The sequence below is a fragment of the Cyclopterus lumpus genome, chromosome 12 (genome assembly GCF_009769545.1).
Source record: "Cyclopterus lumpus isolate fCycLum1 chromosome 12, fCycLum1.pri, whole genome shotgun sequence".
Taxonomy (NCBI): domain Eukaryota; kingdom Metazoa; phylum Chordata; class Actinopteri; order Perciformes; family Cyclopteridae; genus Cyclopterus; species Cyclopterus lumpus.
In genome coordinates, this window is record NC_046977.1 from 10,114,316 (window position 1) to 10,137,721 (window position 23,406).

General features: G+C 38.7%; 2 protein-coding genes across 2 annotated transcripts; one reads left to right on the forward strand and one right to left on the reverse strand.

Annotated features, from left to right (window-relative positions):
- Nucleotides 1-15,217: 15,217 nt before the first annotated feature.
- On the forward strand, nucleotides 15,218-18,907 carry tescb (tescalcin b). The gene is made up of 8 exons (XM_034547445.1): nucleotides 15,218-15,466; nucleotides 16,093-16,162; nucleotides 16,402-16,482; nucleotides 16,602-16,741; nucleotides 16,837-16,898; nucleotides 17,209-17,316; nucleotides 17,391-17,438; nucleotides 17,647-18,907. Exons 1-8 carry the CDS (start codon nucleotides 15,403-15,405, stop codon nucleotides 17,722-17,724), a joined length of 651 nt encoding a protein of 216 aa, XP_034403336.1. The 5' UTR covers nucleotides 15,218-15,402; the 3' UTR covers nucleotides 17,725-18,907.
- Nucleotides 18,908-21,132: 2,225 nt separating this feature from the next.
- m17 (IL-6 subfamily cytokine M17) lies at nucleotides 21,133-22,779 on the reverse strand. The gene is made up of 3 exons (XM_034547628.1): nucleotides 22,647-22,779; nucleotides 22,045-22,193; nucleotides 21,133-21,889 (listed from the first exon to the last, which is right to left on the reverse strand). Exons 1-3 carry the CDS (start codon nucleotides 22,699-22,701, stop codon nucleotides 21,428-21,430), a joined length of 666 nt encoding a protein of 221 aa, XP_034403519.1. The 5' UTR covers nucleotides 22,702-22,779; the 3' UTR covers nucleotides 21,133-21,427.
- Nucleotides 22,780-23,406: the final 627 nt, after the last annotated feature.

A 23,406-nucleotide genomic window follows, 5' to 3' on the forward strand; every position in this document is an offset into this window, starting at 1 on the left:
TGATACATATCTCTCTGTCTCAGCTTTTTCTGCAGAATAAACACAAGAAACACCTTCTTGAATTTGCACAGGTGAGATTTCTGAGGCTTTGGGCAAAACACTGTGGAATGAATTTGACAGTGTTTTTAAAGGTAAACATTCGAGATTGATGACCAGCCGTATGGACCTTGGCCTTCCAGACCTCTTGGACTCAAGGTCTTGAAAAGACACAGAGACGCTCTCTATGGATTCACATGCCACAGCAATAAATGAATCACTCTTCATCTTGATGTCAAAGCAGGAGTTAGAATGTAAAGAGCTCTCTGCAGCACGGAGGGTATTCTGAAAATGGGTCAGGTAAAATCTCTCTCTTTACTAATGAAGTCCCTGTGCACTGGGCCTCACACCTGCACCGTTTCAATTATCACAGTGAAACAGGACGGGAAATCCCGACAGCGCCAGTAGACACATATGCGGAGCAGATGCAGCGCCGTGACGGTGTTACTCTACTTCACGAGCAGTGAAATGCATCAGCTCTGAATGAGCTGAGACGAGGTGGAACATTTATTTATATGAAGAATACTTTTGGAAGTTTCTATCTAATTCGGAGCGTGGCAATTTATGTATTTATGCATGAATGGTTATCTCTGTTCATTTCCAAGCTGAGGGTTTATTTACTGTTTTTGCTTATAAATATTTGTGCTGCAGTCGGGGCCCAGTTTGGATTGAAATGTTGCTCTTGTACGTATTGTGTCTTTTACACTCATTGCGAGTAGACATGTATTCCTCTGCAGTGCTTAATTGGTTTAACTACTAATTCACCCTTTTGACTGTTTCTCTGCCAAGTGTTAGAGCTACAGGATTTGTTGTAACATCATGATCTTGGGGGAAAAGATCAAAGCAGTTTTGTATGTATGTATGTACATATGTAAGTATGTAAGTATGTATGTACATACGTAAGTATGTACGTATGTACGTATGTATGTATGTATGTACGTACGTACGTATCTATGTATGTATGTATGTATCTATGTATGTATGTACGTATATATGTATGTATCTATGTACGTATCTATGCACGTATGTATGTACGTATGTATCTATGTATGAATCTATGTATGTATATATGTACGTATATATGTATGTATCTATGCACGTATGTATGTACGTATGTATCTATGTATGTATGTATGTACGTACGTATCTATGTATGTATGTATGTATCTATGTATGTATGTACGTATATATATATGTATCTATGTACGTATCTATGCACGTATGTATGTACGTATGTATCTATGTATGTATGTATGTATGTACGTACGTATCTATGTATGTATCTATGTATGTATGTACGTATATATATATATATGTATCTATGTACGTATCTATGCACGTATGTATGTACGTATGTATCTATGTATGTATGTATGTATGCATGCAATGTCTTGCACAGAGAAGCCGAGAGAGGCACATGTAAACTGAACAATAGTCAGAAATGAATCGTGTATCGATGACGGTATTGTTAAGGTATTGAATGTTTCATTTGAAATATTTACAACTTTAGTTTGTGTATGTGTAATAAGCTTGCTCTGAGTTTGAGCAACACATTAAATATTATTAAATTCAATGATTATTCAGCTCCTCCCAGACCTTTCATCTACTTAATGTCCCTGCTCTCCTGCGGGCTTGCGATCTCTGGAAAATGCCTCTGGACGAGGATTGCTCCTGATATGACGGCAGCCATCAGTACCCACGGGGGGAGGAGGGATCAGATGCTTTGCCATAAAACACGGTCAGCAAAGATTATCTGGTTGTGTTTGAGCTTTGCAGACTCAGTCTATAACTCGATTGACTCACACACTTATCTGTCCTATCAAAACAAGATACAGATGTATTTCCGATAGGCAGATTCCCAGTGTGGTGAGGTGGATGTGCAGAAATGCAGGGTTAATAATCACAAACTTCTTTTACTACAATAAATGTTATTTAAAGTCTGGCTATTATGCTTTTATATCATAGAGCTTATATATATATATATATATTTTTTTTTTTCTCAATGCATATCGTTTAATGTGCACATTAATATATCGTTTTTGCTGGTAGTTTGCAGAGAAAATTGTCTATCAGGAATAACAGTAAAGCCATTAAAAATTCATGTTCAGAGGATTCTTGTAGAGCCATTGTATGGTCCAGCAGGTGATAATAACAGTGTTTTTTTTATTTTCAGGGGGCACAGTGTGAAGAAAGAGATTGTAGTGTCCTGGCGACTCACTGGGCTGAAGTACAAACCACAAAACCGGAACGTGTTTGATTTATTGGCTCAGCTTTATTGACTCAAGTTACATTTCTGTCCTCTGTTTCCACTCTTAGTTCTCAAACACTGGCAAAATACTAAACTAAATTAATTCATTAAATTAATTTGTAGTTTTAGATTGAAATGCTATATATAGAATGTTTGTTAATGTTTTACTTGTTGTGTGATGTTCGTTCCCTGTCTTCATAAGATAACTAAAGATGTCTTTATACCATCCTGCTCCTTGCCAGGCTGTGCCAATGCTGTTTTTTTGTTGTAATCATGACAGATCTCATTGCACTGTCATTGAATTAAGTGGCAATTTCAGACCATGAGAATGTTACGTGAGTGAGAAACCTCTTTAATCCAAGCATGCAATTCTATGAATAACAATGGCGAAACTCCATTCTGGATAAGCCATTACATCCGTCTCTCTGTCTTCTCTTTCCTTTTTGGTTTTCATGTCTTTTCTCCAACAGCCTCCCATCCGCGATCATACATTCCTCCCTTATCTCCATATGTATTGCATATTTAACTTGAAAATGTAAATCCCTGAACTGTTCACTCAGGTACTTCTCAGAATGAAAACAGTGTGTGTTTTTGATTATGCAACCTGTAGGTTATTACATTCTCCTCGTACTGCCTTGCCAACTAGGCACTGTTCAATCAGAGTAGGAAGATTTATGTGCGGACAGCAGCTGTCTGATTTAGATATATCGGCACGTTTAAAACTCTTCTCATGAATAGCCTGGTCCTTCAACGCAATTGCCATATTAATCTCCTATGCACGTGAGCTCTGACATAGAGAGATCAGTTTTCAGGAGCGGACAGCTTTTGCAATCATGTAGATTGCGTCTGTGTGTGTAACGGGAGACATTTTGTCAAGACACCCAGATGCCACCAGTACTTACGGTAATTTCTCTAATTTGTGAAAGTGATACGAAACAAAGGCAATTAAGAGTCTTTCCAAAAAGCAATAGGAACTTGGGAGTCATTTCGAGCCTCGCGATAAATATCCCACCCCCCCTCCCCGAGTCAAGGGCTTTAGACTCGTGAATGATAAGACCATCGATGACAGAGCAATCTAAAATGAAATAATGAAATTCTGACAACTACATATGAAATGGATGGAAATGCGTAAATGATTCCTCTTTATAACATTTTAATTTGTTTTAAGTGAGGGCTGTGAAGCTGTCTGTTTTCTGAATTTCTGAGTTTCTGAGATTTGACAGCTAACAAAAAACACCCAACATTTTCCAAGTAGATGGCTTCATCAACATTTGTTGAGCCAATAAAATGTACTGTGGACAAATATGTGACAGGATGTCATTAGAGGATTGGGGAAAGTCTGGTAAGATGAGCCAACCAGACAACGTTTCTATAGCTCTCCCGTGACCACTAATTTAATAACATTTCTGTTTTCTGTCACATCCGTGTGTTTTCCCTCCAAACAAGCAAAGGAGTCGCTCTCTCTCTCCTCTCAGTCCATCTGTCATGTTTACAGGTAGGGCTGATTTGCTGCCATCACAGTTTATTTACACACTCTATTATTAAGAAGTAACCTGCTCTGACTGGTTTGCATTTATCATGGAGACACCGCGGTAAAATTGAGTACCACTCTTTGCGAAAATCTATGCGAAAATGAATTTAAAAAGTTTCAAACTCTCCCTCCGGCTCCTTTTTGTCATTGTGGTTGGATTAGCTAAAACCACTGTAGGCAGAATGTAGATTATTTGTCAACTGTATGTGCTTGTCTCTGGTCAGCCTTATACTGCAGAGTTGTGCAGATGCTCACATTTGTAAATGTATTTCAACCTTCTTCCCATAAATCACGCTTTGGTGTGATTTATTTTGTTTTGTGATTCATTTGTGGAGAAAGTACAGTGCCACAATAACATATTTTATGCTGCACAGGATCTGATTAAGTTGCTATTGCTTTTAGAAGAAAGAAAGACTCAAGCTGTGAAGGCAAGAAGACCAGTCAGTCTCTGCAGCACTAAGGCAAGTTTATGGACCAGAAAATCCCACAACCGCATGTGTCTGGACTTGATTTGTTTGTGAGTTTATATCGAGGCAACACTAAACAACATATATGTAAACATGACCAGCATTCAATGATCAATAATTATACAATGTATTTCCTAGAGCTTTCTTACTTTACTACAACAGGTACACATTGGCATGTGGACAAAACCATTTGACAGAAGTAAATCTATTAATTATTGACATCTATTGACATGCAGGCTTTTATTCAAACAAATGTTCTTGTATTTAACTAAATACACGGCCATAAATGTCTCAGACAGAACATGTGGACACATTCTGTGCCAAGCCCTCATGCTTTGCTTTTATTACTAATTGGGGGAAACATAACTTGAGCTTTCTCTTGGCATCAGCTGTTGGTCATTTAGTTAACTAATGAAGAAGAAGGTTCACAGTGAATCTCATTGATATAGACTTCACTTCAAAGATGTTTCATTGATCACCATTTTCTATATTTAACTGCAGTAGGCCAACAGTGAAATGGCCAAACCTTTGTTGATGTGCTATGTCCCAGATGTGTACTTATTGTAAGAATATCCTTCTAAGTGACTTCATGATACTTCAAGGAAGTCATATCAACAAATCAGCTCCAGTTCTCATGACAAATACTTTACTTATTTTTCTCCTTCAGAGATGCTTCTGCAGGTCTGTCCTTGACTGAAAGAATTCCTCACCTTGACAAAAATGACAAATTATTCATGACTGCACATTAATTATGCCACAAAGAGACCTGTCTTACTCAGCAGGGGGTGTTAATCCAGATTGAAACCTGGCGTATAAAAACAACCTGCTGCACACACAGAGGTCTCTCTGGCTGCACACTTCTCTCAGCTTTTCTTGGAAAGCTAAAAGCAGAAACATGCCTGTCGCTACGAAGGAAATCTCTCTCTGTCACCTGTTTGACTGAGCAGTAAACACAGCACAGCAACATGTCTACTCAATTACCCGCCGGCCCAGATTTTCCTTTCTTTATTTCCTTTTGATGTGACAGAATATAACAGGAAACTGTGAAGCTGCTGCCTACAGATAACAGACAGTGTGATCTATTGCAGCTGAATATCATATGAATTGTTTTTAAACCCGGTAAAAAGGTACAACCTAGCTTTATTTGTTTGATCTCTGTTAGTGTACAGACATGTAACTGTTGGCCCTATATAACACCTTGATCCATCCACACGGGTGTTCGCAATTATTTTACTTGATTAAACCTCTTCTCAGAACCTTGTCTTCGTCTGAAACGATTCATCTATTCACTTTATATAGAGGACTATGTGTCAATTTGAAAAATAAAGTATACCCGACACTACTCATGTCATTCCTCTCATGGCAGAGAAGATCTAAAAGTGGTGAACACGATCTAGTTGACTACATGAGGAATGATGTCAGAGCCTAGGTGCATGTACAGACATTGACTGACAAGTTTTATGTTTGGAACAACTTCCTCTTTTATCATTTTTCTTTTATAATTTCAATACAATCTGACATGATAATGGGACACAGCATTATAATTTTAGTAGACTAACTTGCAATTTGATTTCAGACAATAAGATGATATTAAATCACAAAATTCTATTACATTTTTATGATGCATATGATTTAATACAATGAAACAAATTAGCTAACAAGCATATAAAAGTGCAAAGGAAATTCCTTTTTCAACATTCTTATTAGCATATCGGTGCCCTCATGTAAATCTCACCATAGCTCCACCCAACTCTAACCTGAGCCGAGAGCTAATCAGAGAGAATTATTGAAGATACCTGAGTGGGTGTACTGGACGTCAGTGTGCACAGGTTAAATCGTGGCCTGGTTTCTAAATAGGCGATCCCTTCAGATTGAAAGCACATTTTTTTAATAAATTAAGCTTCCTAACATATAATTATACTTTTATTTGAGCTTTGTGACTTTTTGCTCATGGTGGTAAATGCATGCAAATATATCAGAAAAATGCAGCACACACATTTTGGAAAAAAAAACCTTTTGGAGAGTGAGACATTTCATAGAAGTTGCCCTCTGGATCAGCAAAATGTTCATCTGCCCAAATCTGATTGACCAGATGTAATTCTGTGTGAATAGGGCTCAGATCAGAGTCAGAGATGACTGCTACATTTCTCCTTGAAGTTTCTTCCTGAATCTCATTTGGAGTACCTTCAAAGCACCACAGAGCTGCATGTGTGGCTGACTTGTTTTGGATTTGAGATGCCACGTGTCAAGTGTTGCTGTCTGAGACTGTGTGATTGATTACCCTACTGCTGCCTTATCATGGCTCTACTGCTGGCATCACAGACTGAAACTTAATAATAATGACCCTGATAAACAATTAAAATCTGTATTTGCAGCAGGAACACAACATCAGACACAAACGACAGCAAAGGTTAGCCGAGGTTTATCATCACAGGTGAGACTCTCGAAAGGCACTCGATACACTCAACCCTCTTCTTCGTGTTTTTGCATCCAGCAGCTTGTATGTATGTGTATTTAACTCTTCCCCTAACAGATCTCTAAATACTTATCTCGTGAAGTACAACTATGGCCCACTCCCAAACAGATCTAATCATAAATGTAGCAGTACACGCTTCCTGTCAGGCCTAATTTACTCAGGAGAATCTATGCCACTAAATCCCATCCATTTTAGGCTGTAGTTGAAAAAGGTGGGGGCTGAAATAGCAAACACAAGCTGGTCTGATGGTATAATACAATTTATACAGCTCTTCACCTCACATAGCTCTTAATTTGAAATTCAGCCATCACAATCCACTGACCTTGACTGCAATGCAGCAGGTAAACATTACAGCAGATCACGGCTGTGGCACAGCACCGACCCGTATCTCAAAACAACAGGTCTTTATTGAGTGTGAAGCAGGAACCCGCCTTGGTTATTATAACTTGCTCAAGAGCCCATCCTTCCTGCTGAAGCACTGCACACCGAGCCTTTCACACGGTGCAGGAGAGTGAATATAGGATTAAAGGAGGAGACGCGGGTCGCACACAATATGACACCGATGCAGAGGGACCATAGCGCAGAGCAGGAGGGATGGGGGGTTCTTCTCAACTTTCAAACGAGAGTCAGCATCTTTCCCGTGCACCAATTCCCTGACTAACCCGATTTCAAGGGTTTCTTCAAGGTGAGCCTACAGAACAGAACAGATCCAGGGGGGCTCTTTCGTTTTTTAGGCACCAAGAAAAAGCAATTTTTCTGTCTTTTACTATAACCACGACTAATGCCATTTTTCAAAGCATCTGAATTTATACAGGTGTTACTTGTGTATATAGTGTCTGAATCCATGTACAAGTCAGTATATTACTTTTTTTATATTAACCAGTGTCCCTTCAAAGCTGCTGTATCTGTGGAATACTTCCTGAACCCCAACAAAAGAGCAACAAAGAGGACAAAACCGGTGGAAACTCCCTTGATGGCCAAAACTCTTTTGAAGCTTCTTCCCCTGACGGCCTTCAGGAAGCTGCACCAGACAGAGGAATTGTTGATACTTTGGGTCACATCCGTTGTAACCAACATTTAATAAATTACAGCTATGTTTCATCATCAGCAATGTCTTCAACACCTATTACTTATTTAAATAGTACATAAACAGCGGCATGTTTTAGGTTTGCTCTGCTGCAGAATGTTGTAGGTTTTGTATAACGAGATCTGCCAATTAAAACAATAACCCAATGACTCTGCATTGTTTGGTGCATTCATCTTTTTGTTTAAAAAAAGAGACTTTTCATTTCAGGTAAATAGTGTATATTTACTGGCAGGTATTGAGGAGCTGTGTGCTTACTGTCACTGCACCTTGGCTCATGACAAAGCATCTTTATGTAAGCTTACATAAGAGTGTTTACTTTCTGGGGTCAAATACAAAGAGCTGATGTGTACTCAGACCAGGAAGAATATGTTTTTTTAAGAGAAGCTATTAAAAATGGGATATTGCAATGCATACACAGATACAGCCTTAACCTTCAGTAGTATATGGAAATACATAGAATGGGATGTTATGTTTCATGACAAATGGTATGTGTTAGCGTTTCTTACTCAGATTAATCAAATAAACCAAATAGATACTTGCTTTGTCACTTACTTTACCAGCAACATACCTTCCCACTGTATATGTACTGCTGTATACTGTATGACACCATATTGTATTAACATAACATATGACAGCCTCATAGCTGTACAATGCAAGACAGAGTTGTGTATTTTGAATATCAAATGTAATAGCCATCTACCAACTACATGATAACACAGTTTGAATAAAAATGGAATGGGAATCTGTCATATCAGACCAGAAGATATAGATGTGTGTATGTACATTCAACATTTCTATAATAAAACACAGTCATCAAATCACAGCATTATGGACAGAAGCTGGCTCAGATGGGTCATCTGTAAGTCATAATCACAGGTTCCTTTGCTGTGTCCAATCCTCTCATATTCATCTGCAGCAGGACAGTCCACCACCTCTGTGACGGCCTTCGTCTTCTCAATCTTCAGCCTTATAAAGTTTGAAAAGCTGTCCTCGCTTTTGATATCAAAAGACATGCATATCACGTACTAGACTGAATGCAATTTTAAATGTGTCATTTTTTGTTGTTGCACCATTACTTTAGATGGACAATTCTAGTCTTGTTATGCATATTTACCTGTAATTTACTGTCACATATTTTTGGGCCATTTCAAATTTACATTTAGGCTTGATAGATTTGCATAAAGTACATGATTTGAATTTATATTAATGGACCCGCCAAAGGTTAAAGAGGTTAAACCATCACTTATTCTTAAATTATATTCAAGGCGAAGCAGTTAATATGTTGGCATTCAGAGCCGAGAGTTTATAAACACTTCTGTTAAAGACTTTGATTACATGTAAGGTCGGAGCAATGGGACTGAATCCTTAAGATTTGAGGCTCTTAATGGAACAATATGGATACTATTATCAGTATTTCCAGATGTGACCTTTGCATATTACTATTTATTCACTGGAAAAACACTGGAAACATTATAAGGCATGAAACCGTAATGTTCCTGCTTAACAACTTTCCCCTCACCAATAAACATTTTATTTGAGATAGTGACAAATAAGGTGATCCATCTTTATTCTCAGTCGGACAGCACATTCATTTATTTTTAGTATTACCCATCAGGGGCAGGAAACCTGCCAATTTTGTACAGTTAGTGGCAGAATAAAACCACCTCAGTTTCTTCTCTGGCTTGCAGTAACCTCGGGGAAAAGCTGCAACAAGGCGATACGTAGCCTAAATATCTAACTGAGCAACCTTTACTAGAAAACACATTTCCTGCGGAAAATGCGTTAGCTGAAATATTTGGAAAACTTAAAAAATAGCTGAAAATAGCTGAAAATAGCTGGAAGCAATACATCATATTGTATAAGATCCTCTTATGTGTTTAGTGTCGTACATGTCATTTACATCACTGGTTTGGAATTAAAAATGGTGAGGTTACATGTAAAAGCAGCTGTGAAGGACCAGTTGTGTCCTATTTGTTAGAGCTGATGCTCTCCTATTTTCTTTAAAGGACGGTGACCTTTGAGTGTTTGGTGGCGAGGTCTGAGGCTGAATGTGATGCAGAAAAAGGTGGACTGCCCAATCTGCGTGAGGAGGGAGCAGCTCCCACAGGTGGGGGAGTTAAGGTTGGTATTGTAGAGTGATGGTTTGTGAGATTGATCATCCGTCAGGAGCATCGGCTGGCTGGCTTTGGATGAGCATGTGGTGGTCAAGTGAGAGCTGAACTACAAAGTAAAACTCATTTTATTCAGTCAGTCCTGACAAGCTGTGAATAGTGACAGAGAGAAAGTGGTTGCAGATACAATGGGGTTTCTCTGCTGGCTGGCCAGTCTCCCTCTAGTTAAAGAGAGTTCAATGAGTCCTCGACATTGAACAACTGCTCTGCATTGTAAGGAGTCATAAGGGGTTTGGGCTTCTCTGTTTGGACGTATTCTCAGGCAGGAATAATGGGGAAGACACCCCAGAACAGACCCAGGACACACTTGAGTGATTGAATGTCCCGTCTGGCTCGGGGTGAGCTGAGGGCCCTCCACCCCCAGAAGAGCAAGTTGTCAGGGAATAGACCATCACTTGAAACTAAATAGCTTTTATGGATTTTCTTTCTTAATCCTAATTAAGTCTTTGTGATCATGAAATAATTACTTTTATATTTCTAAAACTTCACTGACCTTTCTACAACCTTACTGTCTTACAATGTAACTTAGTTTAGTCTTTGGCTGTCTCTGTATTGCTTGTACTCTGAAATTGATTTCTTTCTGTCTGGGGATCAGAGCATGCCCGGTCCACGTCTCTGCAATCCCTTCTCCTTTTTTTATATTGACAAACCAAGGGCAACAAGTAAAAAGACACTCCTTCACGTCCTTTCATGTGCTATAATTCAAAAGCACACTGATAGAAGGCTGCAAAATAACTCCCTGAGTAATACGATAAAGATGACAATGTAGTCATTGTCATTGCTATTCACACAAAGTCTTTGTTTGGGAAATGTTTTTTCTTCTTTTTTAGCCACATAGACAGACGTTGTTTTTGTCAGTATCCTTCTCATGAGGTACCGTAATTAACTCTCACTCCACTCTATTCTCAACACCCAGTCCGGATGCTTTGATTTTGAAACTGGGTCACCTCTAAAGTTATGAAAGTAATTTAAAGGACCCAAACAAAGCTGGCTTCTGAATCTTATTCCAGATCCATTTATATGAATGCATACCATGCCTTTATGACCATTCATCAATCTGTCATGCATTTATTTCTATGAATGTAAAATTAAGAAAAACTTTGGATGTAACACAGATTTACTTTTTAGTCCCCTATCTAGCATTTATAAGCAGCATACACAAAAGTAATTAATGGTTTACAACACACTATAATGTAGTTGTATGCAGCTTTAACGACATGTTAGGCAATATTAATGTACAGTAAATGTCAAAATATATTATCCTATCAGGATATTTCATACATTATACATACATAACTACACAACTGTGTTTTAATATATTGTCCTACATTGTCTGTTTATACACCAGCCCCTACCAAAATGTGCCCACAGAAGAACTTATATTGACATTTACATTAATACATATTGTCTTACAACTACATCATAGTGTGGTATAAAAAGGTAAACCATGTACCAAATGTTGATGTACTGCATATGAATGCTAAATAGAAAGGACTCGTTGCCAACAATTATTTATATAATGAGCTTCTGTCTATGAAAGGAAAATGTTTCATCAGTCTTAAATTATGTGAGCTGTCACATCAAACGATCGCGTCATTCTCACACAAGATGTGGTGAAAATAAAAATATTGTGGTGTGTGGTTCTCAGGATGTGGATAAAATCACTCAGAAATTGGTTTACTATTCTTTGCTTGAAGAAATGGATCAAAAGCTATCACATATTCATAAGTAACCAAATTACACCAATGCAACAAAAAAAAGGCTTTTGATGTTAATACAAAGGATTGTCTGCTTGAATTACTGTCATCAGCGGCTCAGAAAACAGTAGAGGAAGAATATTTCATTTCCATTAAACTGCTGGTAATTAATCTTCATAAACAACCTTCCAAGTAAATAGCACAAACAACAGGGTCCATCAAAAATTCAGATTCACCTGGTTTATTTTGAGTGTTTTGTTTGAGCACAGGCAGCATGCCAATTTCCTATGAATCTCATCCCACTCTCTCTCTCTCTCTGTGTGTGTGTGTGTGTGTGTGTGTGTGTGTGTGTGTGTGTGTGTGTGTCATTGAGAAAAAGACACGTGTAAGCCTACGTCTGTTGGTTGAAAGGCAGAGGCAGACAGGTGAAAAGAGAGATGGAGTAAGAGCGAGACATGTCGCAGCACCCTCAGGACGTCTCCTCTTTCTGAGCAGCTGTTGTCTGAGAGCTGGAGGCAGCACTGCGGCGCCCTGTCAACTCCTTCTCCCACAGAAGCACCCGTGCATGCAAAGCAGGTTCATGCTGCCCTCTCTCCTTGGCCACACTTTTCCGCCCCTTTTTGTCTGGGAATATATAACCAACACCTCCTCGTTTTCTCCCCCTCTCTCACCGGAGCGGAGTCTTCATTCAAATCAATTTCAAGCCATCCGACGCCGTGCGCTCAGTAACAGTGACAACGCACACGAAAAGCAACACACATGCAAGTGAGACAATTTTATGGGAAAAAATGTATTGTGGTTGTGTTTCAAGCCAGATTGATTGTGTACTAGATGCATTCAAATGGAAAATATTTGAACACATTCTGATGGAGTCGACCTGCTTTTAACGGAAAGATGCTCCTCTGTCAGCAGAGGCCCTACAAATATTTAAAGCGTCATTATTTTTAATTGATGTGTTGCTCATATTCTAAGTGGCATAGTTTCAACAAAACAGACCAAATCTACATTTACAATATGTCATGAAGAATATGATCTTCGACCTTCTGCATGGTTGTTTGTGCTTGAACATATTAAAAACTGTTAATAGTTGTTTTATTGCGTCCGTCTTGTAAAGGGGCCCTGATTCAAAACACAAGACTTTATTTAAGTGTATATATATTTAATATATATAGAATATACATTGGTGATTGGTGTCTGAGTTTCTGACAGCGTGATGAGGAGGTGGAACAATAGAACAAATTATTACCATCCTTAACTCGCTATATAGTGCAAAGTCAAATGTTATGACCGGTTTGCATTTTGGGACAATTTGGCACAGAGATCATAAAGAGCGCCCACAAGTACATGATTTGAGTCATAATGGGGCATTCTGATTTCCCAGTAGACTGTTTATAAGCTTATTATTACATTTCTCAACATTCGTTGGGCGTGAATACAGTATTGTACAGGATCATAATGCACACATACATCTGACTTTAAGATAAATGTAAACAAATGGAGATTGATGGGAAGTTGTTTTTTCTTCCTGCAGTTTTCGTTGCTGTTGTCCTGCCCGTGCCTGTTGATTCTCTCTGAGCAGTGCCAGCCGATTGCTCGTGACTGGAGGACGCAACCGTTACAGACGGTGGAGCTCGACAGCTTTGGAAACAGCTGCAAAGTGGGACAGGTTGGTGGCAATTTAATAAAGACCTACACAATGGTGGTGAAAAGACATGACAATAAGTGTGATTAAACAACACATTCAACACAATGAATGTAAAGAGAGTCAAGTGATGGAGAGTAAACCATTTGAAATAAAGGCTCTTAAATGCACTCTCACACACACACACATGCACACACACCATATGTTGTGTATTGGTGCTCTGATGAAAACAAAACTGACACAAAGGATAACTGACCTTTCTTTCCAGGCAGAAGCTGGTGTTAAGTTGCGTCGTTGACCAAATGCTACCACTACGTGGTGTTCTTTAGTACTGCATAGTTTTAACAATAATAACACCTTTGTTATGTTATTTAGTTGTTGTGTTATGTGGATGAACAACTTTCTTTCTAAGTTTGAAAATCATAACCAAGACCGCAGTCATCAAACTTTGATCATTTATGGAAACTTTCCAGACACAAGACAGTGTTCTGGACACATTTTCACAATGACACAATCAAGCTAGAGCAGAAATGGACAAAAAAAACATTTTGGATTCACCCATTCACAAATTCTGACATAGCTCTTCAAGATTATAACTAACTGGATTAGTATTTTATGTTTGTTTGATTTCTGACATTTGAGAAACATTGGGGCAAGACATGTGGTTAATGAGACTTATGTGTCTCAAAACAGAGAAAGCTGCTGCTAACTGCTGAGTCCTCATTTAGCCCCAATAACAAGTGAGCTGAAATACAACACCGCTGATGGTTTAAACCAACAGCAACAATGTTCTGCTTCAGGCTTTATCTTGTCAAGAGCTGATATTAAAACGTGTGTAGTGGAATAAATATCTGGGCAGTCTGTTGGAGGAAGATTTGGGTCGATGCTAATTGTCAAGTTTAGCCCAAGAAGTTTTAGTTTGACACTCTGGCGACACATGCTGGACACTTCTGTCATTTAGAGTCAAGGTTTAATTCTTGACATGGAAGTTCAATCTCAAGGACCATTTCGTATCTTGAAGGCCATCCTTTTAAGACAATATGGATGAAAAAGGTTCTTGAAGTGCTCAGCAAAATATTATATGAATACATACATATGCTATGACCATATACCTATCAAAATTAGGGTTGTCCTTCACCAAAGAAATTATAATTTGACTAACAGTCATATACAATTCTGTCGACGAATTGATTAGTTTAATTAATCGACAGATCTATAGAACTGAGTTTCTCTGCAAAGAATCACACAAAAGAACCACTTTAAATTTTGTTTTTATCCAAAATGTGCACATTAGTTTCGAGGAAATAAGTCATTCACCATGAAAAAAGCATAAAAAACGATCTTAGTTGACTAAGATTAAAAATCACGGATATGTCAACTAATCAACATGGAACAGGAAGTACATCTCGGTCCAGTTGGTTTACTGATGGTGTCTCTGTTGGAAGTCACTTTAGATCCTAAAATATTGTATTTTCCATAATAATAATTTATGAAGAATTCTTGAAATATCCAACATTTAAAAATAATATTTTGTGGGTGTTTGTGTGTTTTGATTCAACACAATTTCGCTGCAAAATAAGAGTTCAAAACAGGGTGGATTACATGGATTACAAGTTGGGCTGCTCAGAATTCATTGTGAGACCAACGTCAATATATTGAAAAACAAAACAATATCTCTCATCTTTCAGCCGCTGGCGCCTGTATGTTGATATCTGAGAGCTGCGCGTGTGCCTTATACTCTCCATCTTCCCCGGCCGGTCCAGTACAAACAAACACAGTCAGTGGTTGCGAGCCTCTGAATTAATAAACGAGTCGCTGTCAATAATTCAAACGGCAGCCTGTTGTCCCTAAATGTGTGTCGTCATCAGGACGTTATTCGCGGAAGTAGCCGGCAGAGGATGCGACCTGCCAGCGCGCAGGAGGGAAAGAAGTGAGAGCTGCGGACCTGATGCGCTGAGATCCGTTTCAATAACAACACTTTCGGTCCGTTTCTCACGCGTCTCCGGTCCCGTTAACACCGGACCGGTGGAAGGTCTTATTTCGAGGTATGGGAGCGCTGCAGTCCCTACCGGGTCACCCAGAGTACGTTGATCTGGCGGAGAAGACGGGCTGTGAGTAGCCATCGTTACTGTTTACATTGGCGTTTATGAGACATGTCGGACGTGTGTGAACACGAGCGCACTGCACCGGAAACACGGTTTTTTAATTCAGTGTCACTTAAATCTGAAGTCTTATCTTAAAGGGGAAACCCAACACTTTGGACATCCGTGTTATTGATTTGGTTTCCTCTATAATTACACACATCTAAGGAAAGCCGGGTTGTGTGGTGCACAGGCAGCATAATGAATAATTTACATTGTAGATTAATGGAAGTGAAACTATACAGAGGAAGGCGTATTTAATAATAGACCAGACACTGTATTGAAAGCGTTGACCCTTTAAGAGGGTTGCTCTCTGCAACATTGCCTACTTTAATTAACATGTAGGTGTGGAGGCCTAGGTGCAGGTGACAGACAATAGAAAACCAGTTTTACATAGATTATGAATGTCCAAATATGCGGCCTTGATAGCTTCAAACGTGTGAGAGAATCAGATTAGCAACCAACTAACTTATTTAGATGTCAACATTGTTACTGTAATGAGTTTGAAGAGTTTCCCGTCTCCCTGTTTTTGGAGGCCTTACACTATTTATGTACGCACAAGATAGTAACAATAGATTCCTCTTCTCTGTTTTCAGTTTCTTTTGAGCAGATTGGAATCCTCCATAACAGATTCAAGCAGTTGAGCCACAACGAAGAAACTCTGCTGTATGTATGATTTTTCAAATACTGTGTAATGTGAATTTTTCAATGGAACCTTCAGGTTTCTCTTTTGTTATTATTTTGTCTAATTCTTCAATCGAAGTGGCCCGGCAGCTCACTGAATTTCTTGAGAAGTGCAAACCTGCCTAGCAGGCTTTACATCTTAATGTAATAGCTTGAAACGTGTAGCCAGAATGATAATATCCACCATAAGCCACTCCTTAAAATCCTCTTTACACCCTCAGGAGAGAAAACTTCAGCAAAATCCCTGATCTTGAATGCAATCCCATCCGTTCTCAAATCATAGAGGCCTTCTTTGACAGAAGGTACAGTGGTGATGGACTGAAAGTTGCCTGAACTTGTCATATGGGGCGAGATAACACAATAATCTGCATCCTGTTCCTGTCACAACTGCACTGCACCTGTCCCTTTTCTATTTCTTTAGAAACTTTCGTCAGAATGGCGAGGGTACTGTCGAGGAGATCGGCTTCGAGGAGTTTCTGGTGACCATGTCCCATTTCAGGCCCCCGACGCTGAACATGTCGGAGCATCAGCGTGAGGGCGTCAGGAGGGATAAACTGAGATGTAGCGTCTTCAAATCACACGATCACATGCTTGATATTATCTGTCGATTGACACGCAGCTGTTAAACTGATTCGCCGTGTTTTTTTTCTCTGCAGTTTTATTCAACATGCATGACACGGACAACGATGGGACGATAACCCTGGAGGAATACAGACACGTAAGCCTCTGCTTACTTCTGTTGAGCAAATATCTTTACTCGTCACATAACCAGTGAAGATTACAGCAACCTCCGAGGAAATCAGCACGAGTCCATCATGTGGGTTTTTAACTGTTAGCTGAGACTGTTTGTTATCAGGATCATTTGAACTTCTCGACTGGATTTTGAAGGTTATTCAAAATGCAGATTCTGTATATATGGAAGTTATCTACTAACATCTTCTTCCCTCAAGCCTCTTCAGGTAAGGGATTTTATTCTTGTAGCCACTGTCGTAATATTAATGTATTTCCACTTGTTCACACCTGTCCAGGTGGTGGAGGAGCTGCTATCTCTCAGCGAGGCAATGGAGAAGGACACGGCCAAAAGCATAGCTGATGCCGCCATGTTGGAAGTGGCCAGTATCTCAATGGGTCACATGGTATGTGAGCTGAGCTCAAGATGACATAAAGTTTGAGTCATTGTTCTTCTGTAACTTCACTTTTTCACACGCAGGAACCTGATGAGTTCTATGAGGGAATCACATTTGAGCATTTCCTCAAGGTTGGTACACAGAATATACACTATTCTATGTGTTTGACAAAACTACTTTCTTAGTTAATTACTACCCTAGTTTGAAAGTGCATTTGTGAGTTTGTCATTTTTTTGTTTTTGCAAATTCAAATAAAAAGTCAACCTTTCCACATTAAAGGATGATGACGTTATCAGCAATATACATTTTAAACAATGTAAAACTCTTTTCTTTTTGCAGTTGCTGAATGGCTTTGAGATTGAATCGAGAATGTACGTTCGCTTTTTGAACATGGACACAACAACCTTGTGTAAGTGAGGCTGGTACAATAAACTATGCAGTGACTCTGGGAAAACTCTGAAGACGCATGATTATAGTTTCACTATCTGTTGTTTCCAGTTTGTCGCTTGCACTGAATAATATGCCTTATTCATGTTTGAATAACTATGCAAATGAAAACATGTATACTGTAGATGTAGTAGAATTAGCTTATTTGATGGGACGCAATAATATGAGATAACCAGTCAAATAACAATATGCGTGTTAGTAGTTGGACAAAGCAATAGTCAAATATCCATGTCTTCGGTAGCAGACAATGCATGCAGATATTGATACTTGTAGAACCTTTACAAATTTCAATGCCATAAATCAATAATGTTTAATTATCAGGGATATAAAGGTTTATCTTACAATATATCTAGATGGCTGTAATAATAGCAGTACATTTGATATGCCTTTTATTCAAATTACAAAAATGACAATTGGTGCATGCTCTGCACACTACATTTGCATAATGAAGCCGGATGAAACTGATCTGACTTCAGTTCCTGGTGTGTCGTTTTGATAAAAAGGAAATGAGAGTGCTGTCATGCAAAAAAAAAGCTGTATCTTATCAGTCTTCCTTCAGAAGAACTGATAAGATACTTCCTAAGAAAGATTGGTGAGGTGAATCAGTCAACCCTTATACTGCTCATACTACTGTCACAAATACTTTATCCTCATCATTACCGGTTTATTCTGTTAAATGTATACTAACACTTTATTTTTCAATATTGTATTGAATAATGATAGATGGTCTAGAATGTCCAAAGAGGCCCATCAACACTTCTGACGCACTTCATTCTTCTATTCAGTCATGGGTGTATGCTGCCCCCTACAGGTCAAAACATGTAGAGGATGTTAAATGATAATGAACCTGCTGCACCTGATTCATGGAGATATTTACACTTAATTTCTATAGTTATTTTCTTAGTACTTCATATAATGAAAATAATGTGTAATGCAGTGCTTTTACACATGGTACATGCTTGGTTATTGTTTTGCAGGTGCACCACACCTTGTAGGTGTAAACCTACTTGGCTATTAAAAGATTCTGATTCTGATTCATTAATTGAAAGATTTGATGTGTTGCTTTTACAGTCTGTGTCATTGTATCGTTCAGGCTTTTACTTTGTAAAGCTGTCCATATTTTGCAATAAAATACAACATATGTGGAATGGTGGTTTGGTTCCCTACATGTGTCCGTTGGTGGAGAGTCACATTGTATATCATTCAGCTTTTCAGTTCAGCATATTTCTGTATGTAGAAAGATGTTGCTGCACATGTGCAACAGGATCCATCATATAACAGCAGGTTAATAAGTATGTTTAAGAGGATTTAAAACGTTTAGCACACCAATTCATAGAGACTGTCATGGCTAAATTATCAATGGTTTGAAATAATGTTAATTTGGAAAAATTGATAGTTCCCAAAGATAATTCTATGTCCTCTATAGACTTTGAACCTCACCTTTTTTTCTGTGCACTTTCTTGCAGAAAGTTCTGCAAGCAAACTTTTGTTCTCCTTCAAATTTCTTTATTGGAGAAATCATCAATTACATTGTGTGACAATATGACAACATATTGAATATTTGGGCATCAAACTGAGATATACATTTTAAAAAACGGGCATGACTCCATTTTTACTAGGCTGATACATTTTTATCCTTATATCATATTGTAATTATAGACTCATCATCCATGCAATGAGTGGTGAAGTGTCAATTTGTTGTTAGCCAATCAGTGGCTCCTGAGTTAGCCTGGTGACGGGACCAAAGCAGAGATTAAGAAACAGACTGAATGGTTGAAATACTGAGATGTTAAACTCTGAATGCAGGTTTTGTGCAATCTGTTAATTTACCGTTGGTCATCAAACACCACAGCTCAGACTTTACATCAGTCTGTGACCTCTTGGAGTCGTTTTCATACAGTAATTCTACCAAACTGTGGACTGAATTAGAAGTATTTATATTCGTATATAATATTTTCTTTTAGAGGTTTTATTCACCTGGCTTTGTAATAGAGGTGTGTTGTTGCATTCAATCATTGTGGTATAGTTTCCAAGTATGACTACATGGGAGTTTTAAGATCACAATACCATAAACTAACTTAGTCTCTGCACTCTAGTCTACTTTAGACATATTCTAATATAATATATAAGTAACCCTCAAAAGTTTTACCTCTCATGCGAACAGATTATCATGTGTAACATTTAAAGGATAATCAAAGTAAATCCGTTAACAAAAGTGGAACTGAGTGTGTGGACTGCACTAGTGTTTAATCTCGTTTCAATCGGATCACCATACAAAAGAAAACAACATATATTTGTGACCTTGGAATCAGTCGTTTATTGCATTGCAGTTGTGGAGAAGTCCACACATTTCACTAGTGCTTTAAATTGATGACAGGTGGGCCTGCGGTTACAGACACTACACCAGGTCCTGGGTTCAATCTCCAGACCTGTCCAGTTCTGTTGGGGTTTGCACAATAATCTCTGTGTTGCTGTTGAAATGGTGCAGGTTATCTGGTGTTATTCCACTTCAGGTGAAATCAGAGTGTTTTACAGGGAGGTCTAAGGCGTTTGCATATCCCAAATACTATACCTGCTGTGGTATACGTCATAGCTTTCTGTGGTGTTTTAAAGCATTGAGTAGGTAGTTCAAATAACTGAGTGAATGATTGTTGCCCTGAGGTACCCTCTGTGTTTAAATAAAGCAGAGTTATAACAGGGAACTTGATTCATGACCCAGAGTGAATCCCTCATCTACTTCCATTTCCTGAGAACTTGTGATCTGAGGAAAGTTCAGTGAAGTATTATTTCATTCCAACTAAATTATTTGGTATCCATGTCATATATATATATACCTATATGTGTGTGTATATATAGATGAAACGTTTGTGTGCAGTGTCTGTTATTCATCTATTTAAAAAAAGGGGGTTTCTGCAGAATTCTTAACTTCTCCTGTTTTCCCCATCGCACCCTTCACACACTTGTGTCTCCATCTATATGAGGAGGCAAGTTATCTGAGCCACACACTCCCACACCTTGTGACTGGCCAGACAGCCCGCCAGTTTCATGAAATCTTTCCTATCTGATACTGCCTTGTGTTAAACACATGCGTCATTCTGAGCTGATATCACACAGTCAGCGTCTCAGCAGGTTCCTGATTTTCTTTTAACCCATCTTGATGGACTTATTCTGCACATGATCCAGCCAGCCCAAATAACACTATTTTTTTCTTAAGTGCAGAAACAAATATATATTGTTTTTCAAATTGAGTCCAGCAATGAAATCAGCATGAAAATCAGTTGTTGATGTTTTGTCCTTTTTTCAGAAAGTCCTGTGTTGCTATGTTGTACATTTGTGATGCAACCACTCTAAAAAATGAAGACTAAGATCATGAAGAAGTACAGTTGCAAAATATCTTTTAATAATGATAATAATACACCTGTGAAGTAGAACCTTACACAACATATAATACAAATTAAATACACATAACACACTCCTGATCTTTTCACAGCTTTCCTCTTATTGGAAACAAGAAAATAAATATAATAGTTAAATTATAAAATTATAATTATTAAATACCATAAATAGGCCAAATTACATTGATGTACCAGCCACCTTCATACTCACTTATCTTTTAAAGTCTTTAATTGTGTTGTTGAAAACTGACTGTCTTTAGGCCAGCCTCAGGTCATCCTCAGAAGAGTGTGTATATTTGTATCCTCCTGCAAACTTTGCTTTTTAGAGTCCTCAGTTCTCGAGGAACGTTTGACAGCAACTCCTTGAAGGTCTTCAGGACCACACAGCCGTAGACCTTCTGCTGGAAGACGTTCTGAGATGGGGGTAGTGTTGTCGGCCCCCCTGCTGGCTCTGGCACTGGCAGGTTCGGGAAGAGGCTCCGATAGAAGCTGGTTATGAGGTCAGCCAGGTTCCTGCTGCTCGCGTTGAGATGGCTGAGCTCTCTCAGCAGCGGGCTCGTGGTTGACTGTAAGTCCGTCTGCTGCTCGTACACCCGTTTGAAATGCGGGAAGAAGTCTTGGAGATGTGTGTAGATGCTCAAGAGCCTCTCCGAGGGCTCCAGGCCGGAGATGTTGGGGTCAGGGACGTTGTTAACTGACGCCTTGCACAAGTGTTCTGCCATTTCTCCTTGAGAGGCTTTCTGTAAGACAAAAGATCAGATATTAATTCTTCAAGAGAACCGTGAACAGCAGGCATTTTATGTTGTAAAAGAAGGTACAAGGGCGGAGCACTGAACGAGCAGCTGAGGATGTAACATGGCAAACTAAGATACAGCATGTTTAAACCTCTACTTACATATGTTTTGATTAGGTTGACAGATTCCCTCTGTACCAGTCTGGTTAGCTTCAAAGTCTGCTGCAGAGAATTCCCACACTGCTGGTTTCTGCTTGCGGCCACGATTCTTGTTGAATCAACAGCCATAACCAGCAGGAGAGAGAGTAATGCTGCGGAGGAAGGAACTGGTCAGTTAAGGTTATCCAACATCCCAGTGGTGAGGGGAACCTCATTTCAAAGCCATAAGTGTAAGGCAGAAGTGATTGCAATAGATTTTCCACTTTGCAAATATTCAGCAAGCGGAAAAAGGACACCAGAAGTTTGCTATATTACCAGTTCAGACATTTTATAGAACCATAGACTGTAGTTAAAGTGTGTTTAGATGTCAACAAACATTGCCAGTCTCTTTAAATATTGGACAATATAAAAAACAATTCACTCCATCAAAATAAAACTAGACCCTGTTCCAAAAACTGTGAAGTAGTTAAGTTGAATCTCACGCTTCAGTTAGTTTCACAACGCCTTTGGGCACTGACAATAACCACTGGAGCCCGCACAATGCCAAGAAAAGATGCAATTTATTTTGTATATTTGTATAGAAAAGTAGACGTATTGAAACTTACTTGTTGCTGGTTCCATAAACTGTTGAAAACGCATACTCTTTACATGCCCATTCATTCTTCTCTCAGAAGCACAGGCGAATTGCACGGACTCCTCATAATCACACTCCTTTAAAACTTTTTTTTTTAAGACAGAAACCACACATTTGTCATAGGAGGAAATGACGTGCACTTTGTGAGGCAACCAAATTTCCCAGAATGTCCTTTTTTCAGTTGAATTTTGTTTTTTTTCTTCCCTCTATGTGAGACCAAGTGGGTAACGTCCCTACATGTCTGGCCATGGAGCAGACATGTTGGGGTGTTGTCTAATTATTATTATTATTATTATTATTATTATTATTAGTAGTAGTAGTAGTAGTAGTAGTAGTAGTAGTAGTAGTAGTAGTAGTAGTAGTAGTAGTAGCCATGCAGTGTAGCACAGAGTATTTTAATGGCACTTCCTTTTTTATTGAGCATGGAAAAAAATACTAGAAATGTGATATATTTAAATCACTTGAGAACAATAATCTGCTGAATTTAGAAAACCGTGTCAGACATACAAATGGTTTAAAAACTGAGGTAAGCATACCCTTTGACACAGTTTATAGAAAATAATCCCAATAAAGTACTGTTTTTGCCACCTTCTCTTCCTTTTGATACAGAGTTGAGTCATAACAATTACCAACTGCCCCTCAGACCATGTGTGTCTTTTTGCAGCGATATTTTCTTGGGGCCATTTAAGCAGGAAGCTGTCACAGGAAATGTATTTCTCAATCAGAAACTT

Excerpts from the sequence above, each read along its gene's own strand:
- m17 (XM_034547628.1), bottom strand. The coding sequence starts at position 22,701 with ATGAATGGGCATGTAAAGAGTATGCGTTTTCAACAGTTTATGGAACCA. Across the intron at positions 22,194-22,646 it reads GTTTATGGAACCAGCAACAA|CATTACTCTCTCTCCTGCTG; the intron begins GTAAGTTTCAAT and ends CTTCCTCCGCAG. Across the intron at positions 21,890-22,044 it reads TCAACCTAATCAAAACATAT|AAAGCCTCTCAAGGAGAAAT; the intron begins GTAAGTAGAGGT and ends TTTGTCTTACAG.
- tescb (XM_034547445.1), top strand. The coding sequence starts at position 15,403 with ATGGGAGCGCTGCAGTCCCTACCGGGTCACCCAGAGTACGTTGATCTG. Across the intron at positions 16,163-16,401 it reads CACAACGAAGAAACTCTGCT|GAGAGAAAACTTCAGCAAAA; the intron begins GTATGTATGATT and ends TTACACCCTCAG. Across the intron at positions 16,742-16,836 it reads CAGGAGGGATAAACTGAGAT|TTTTATTCAACATGCATGAC; the intron begins GTAGCGTCTTCA and ends TTTTCTCTGCAG.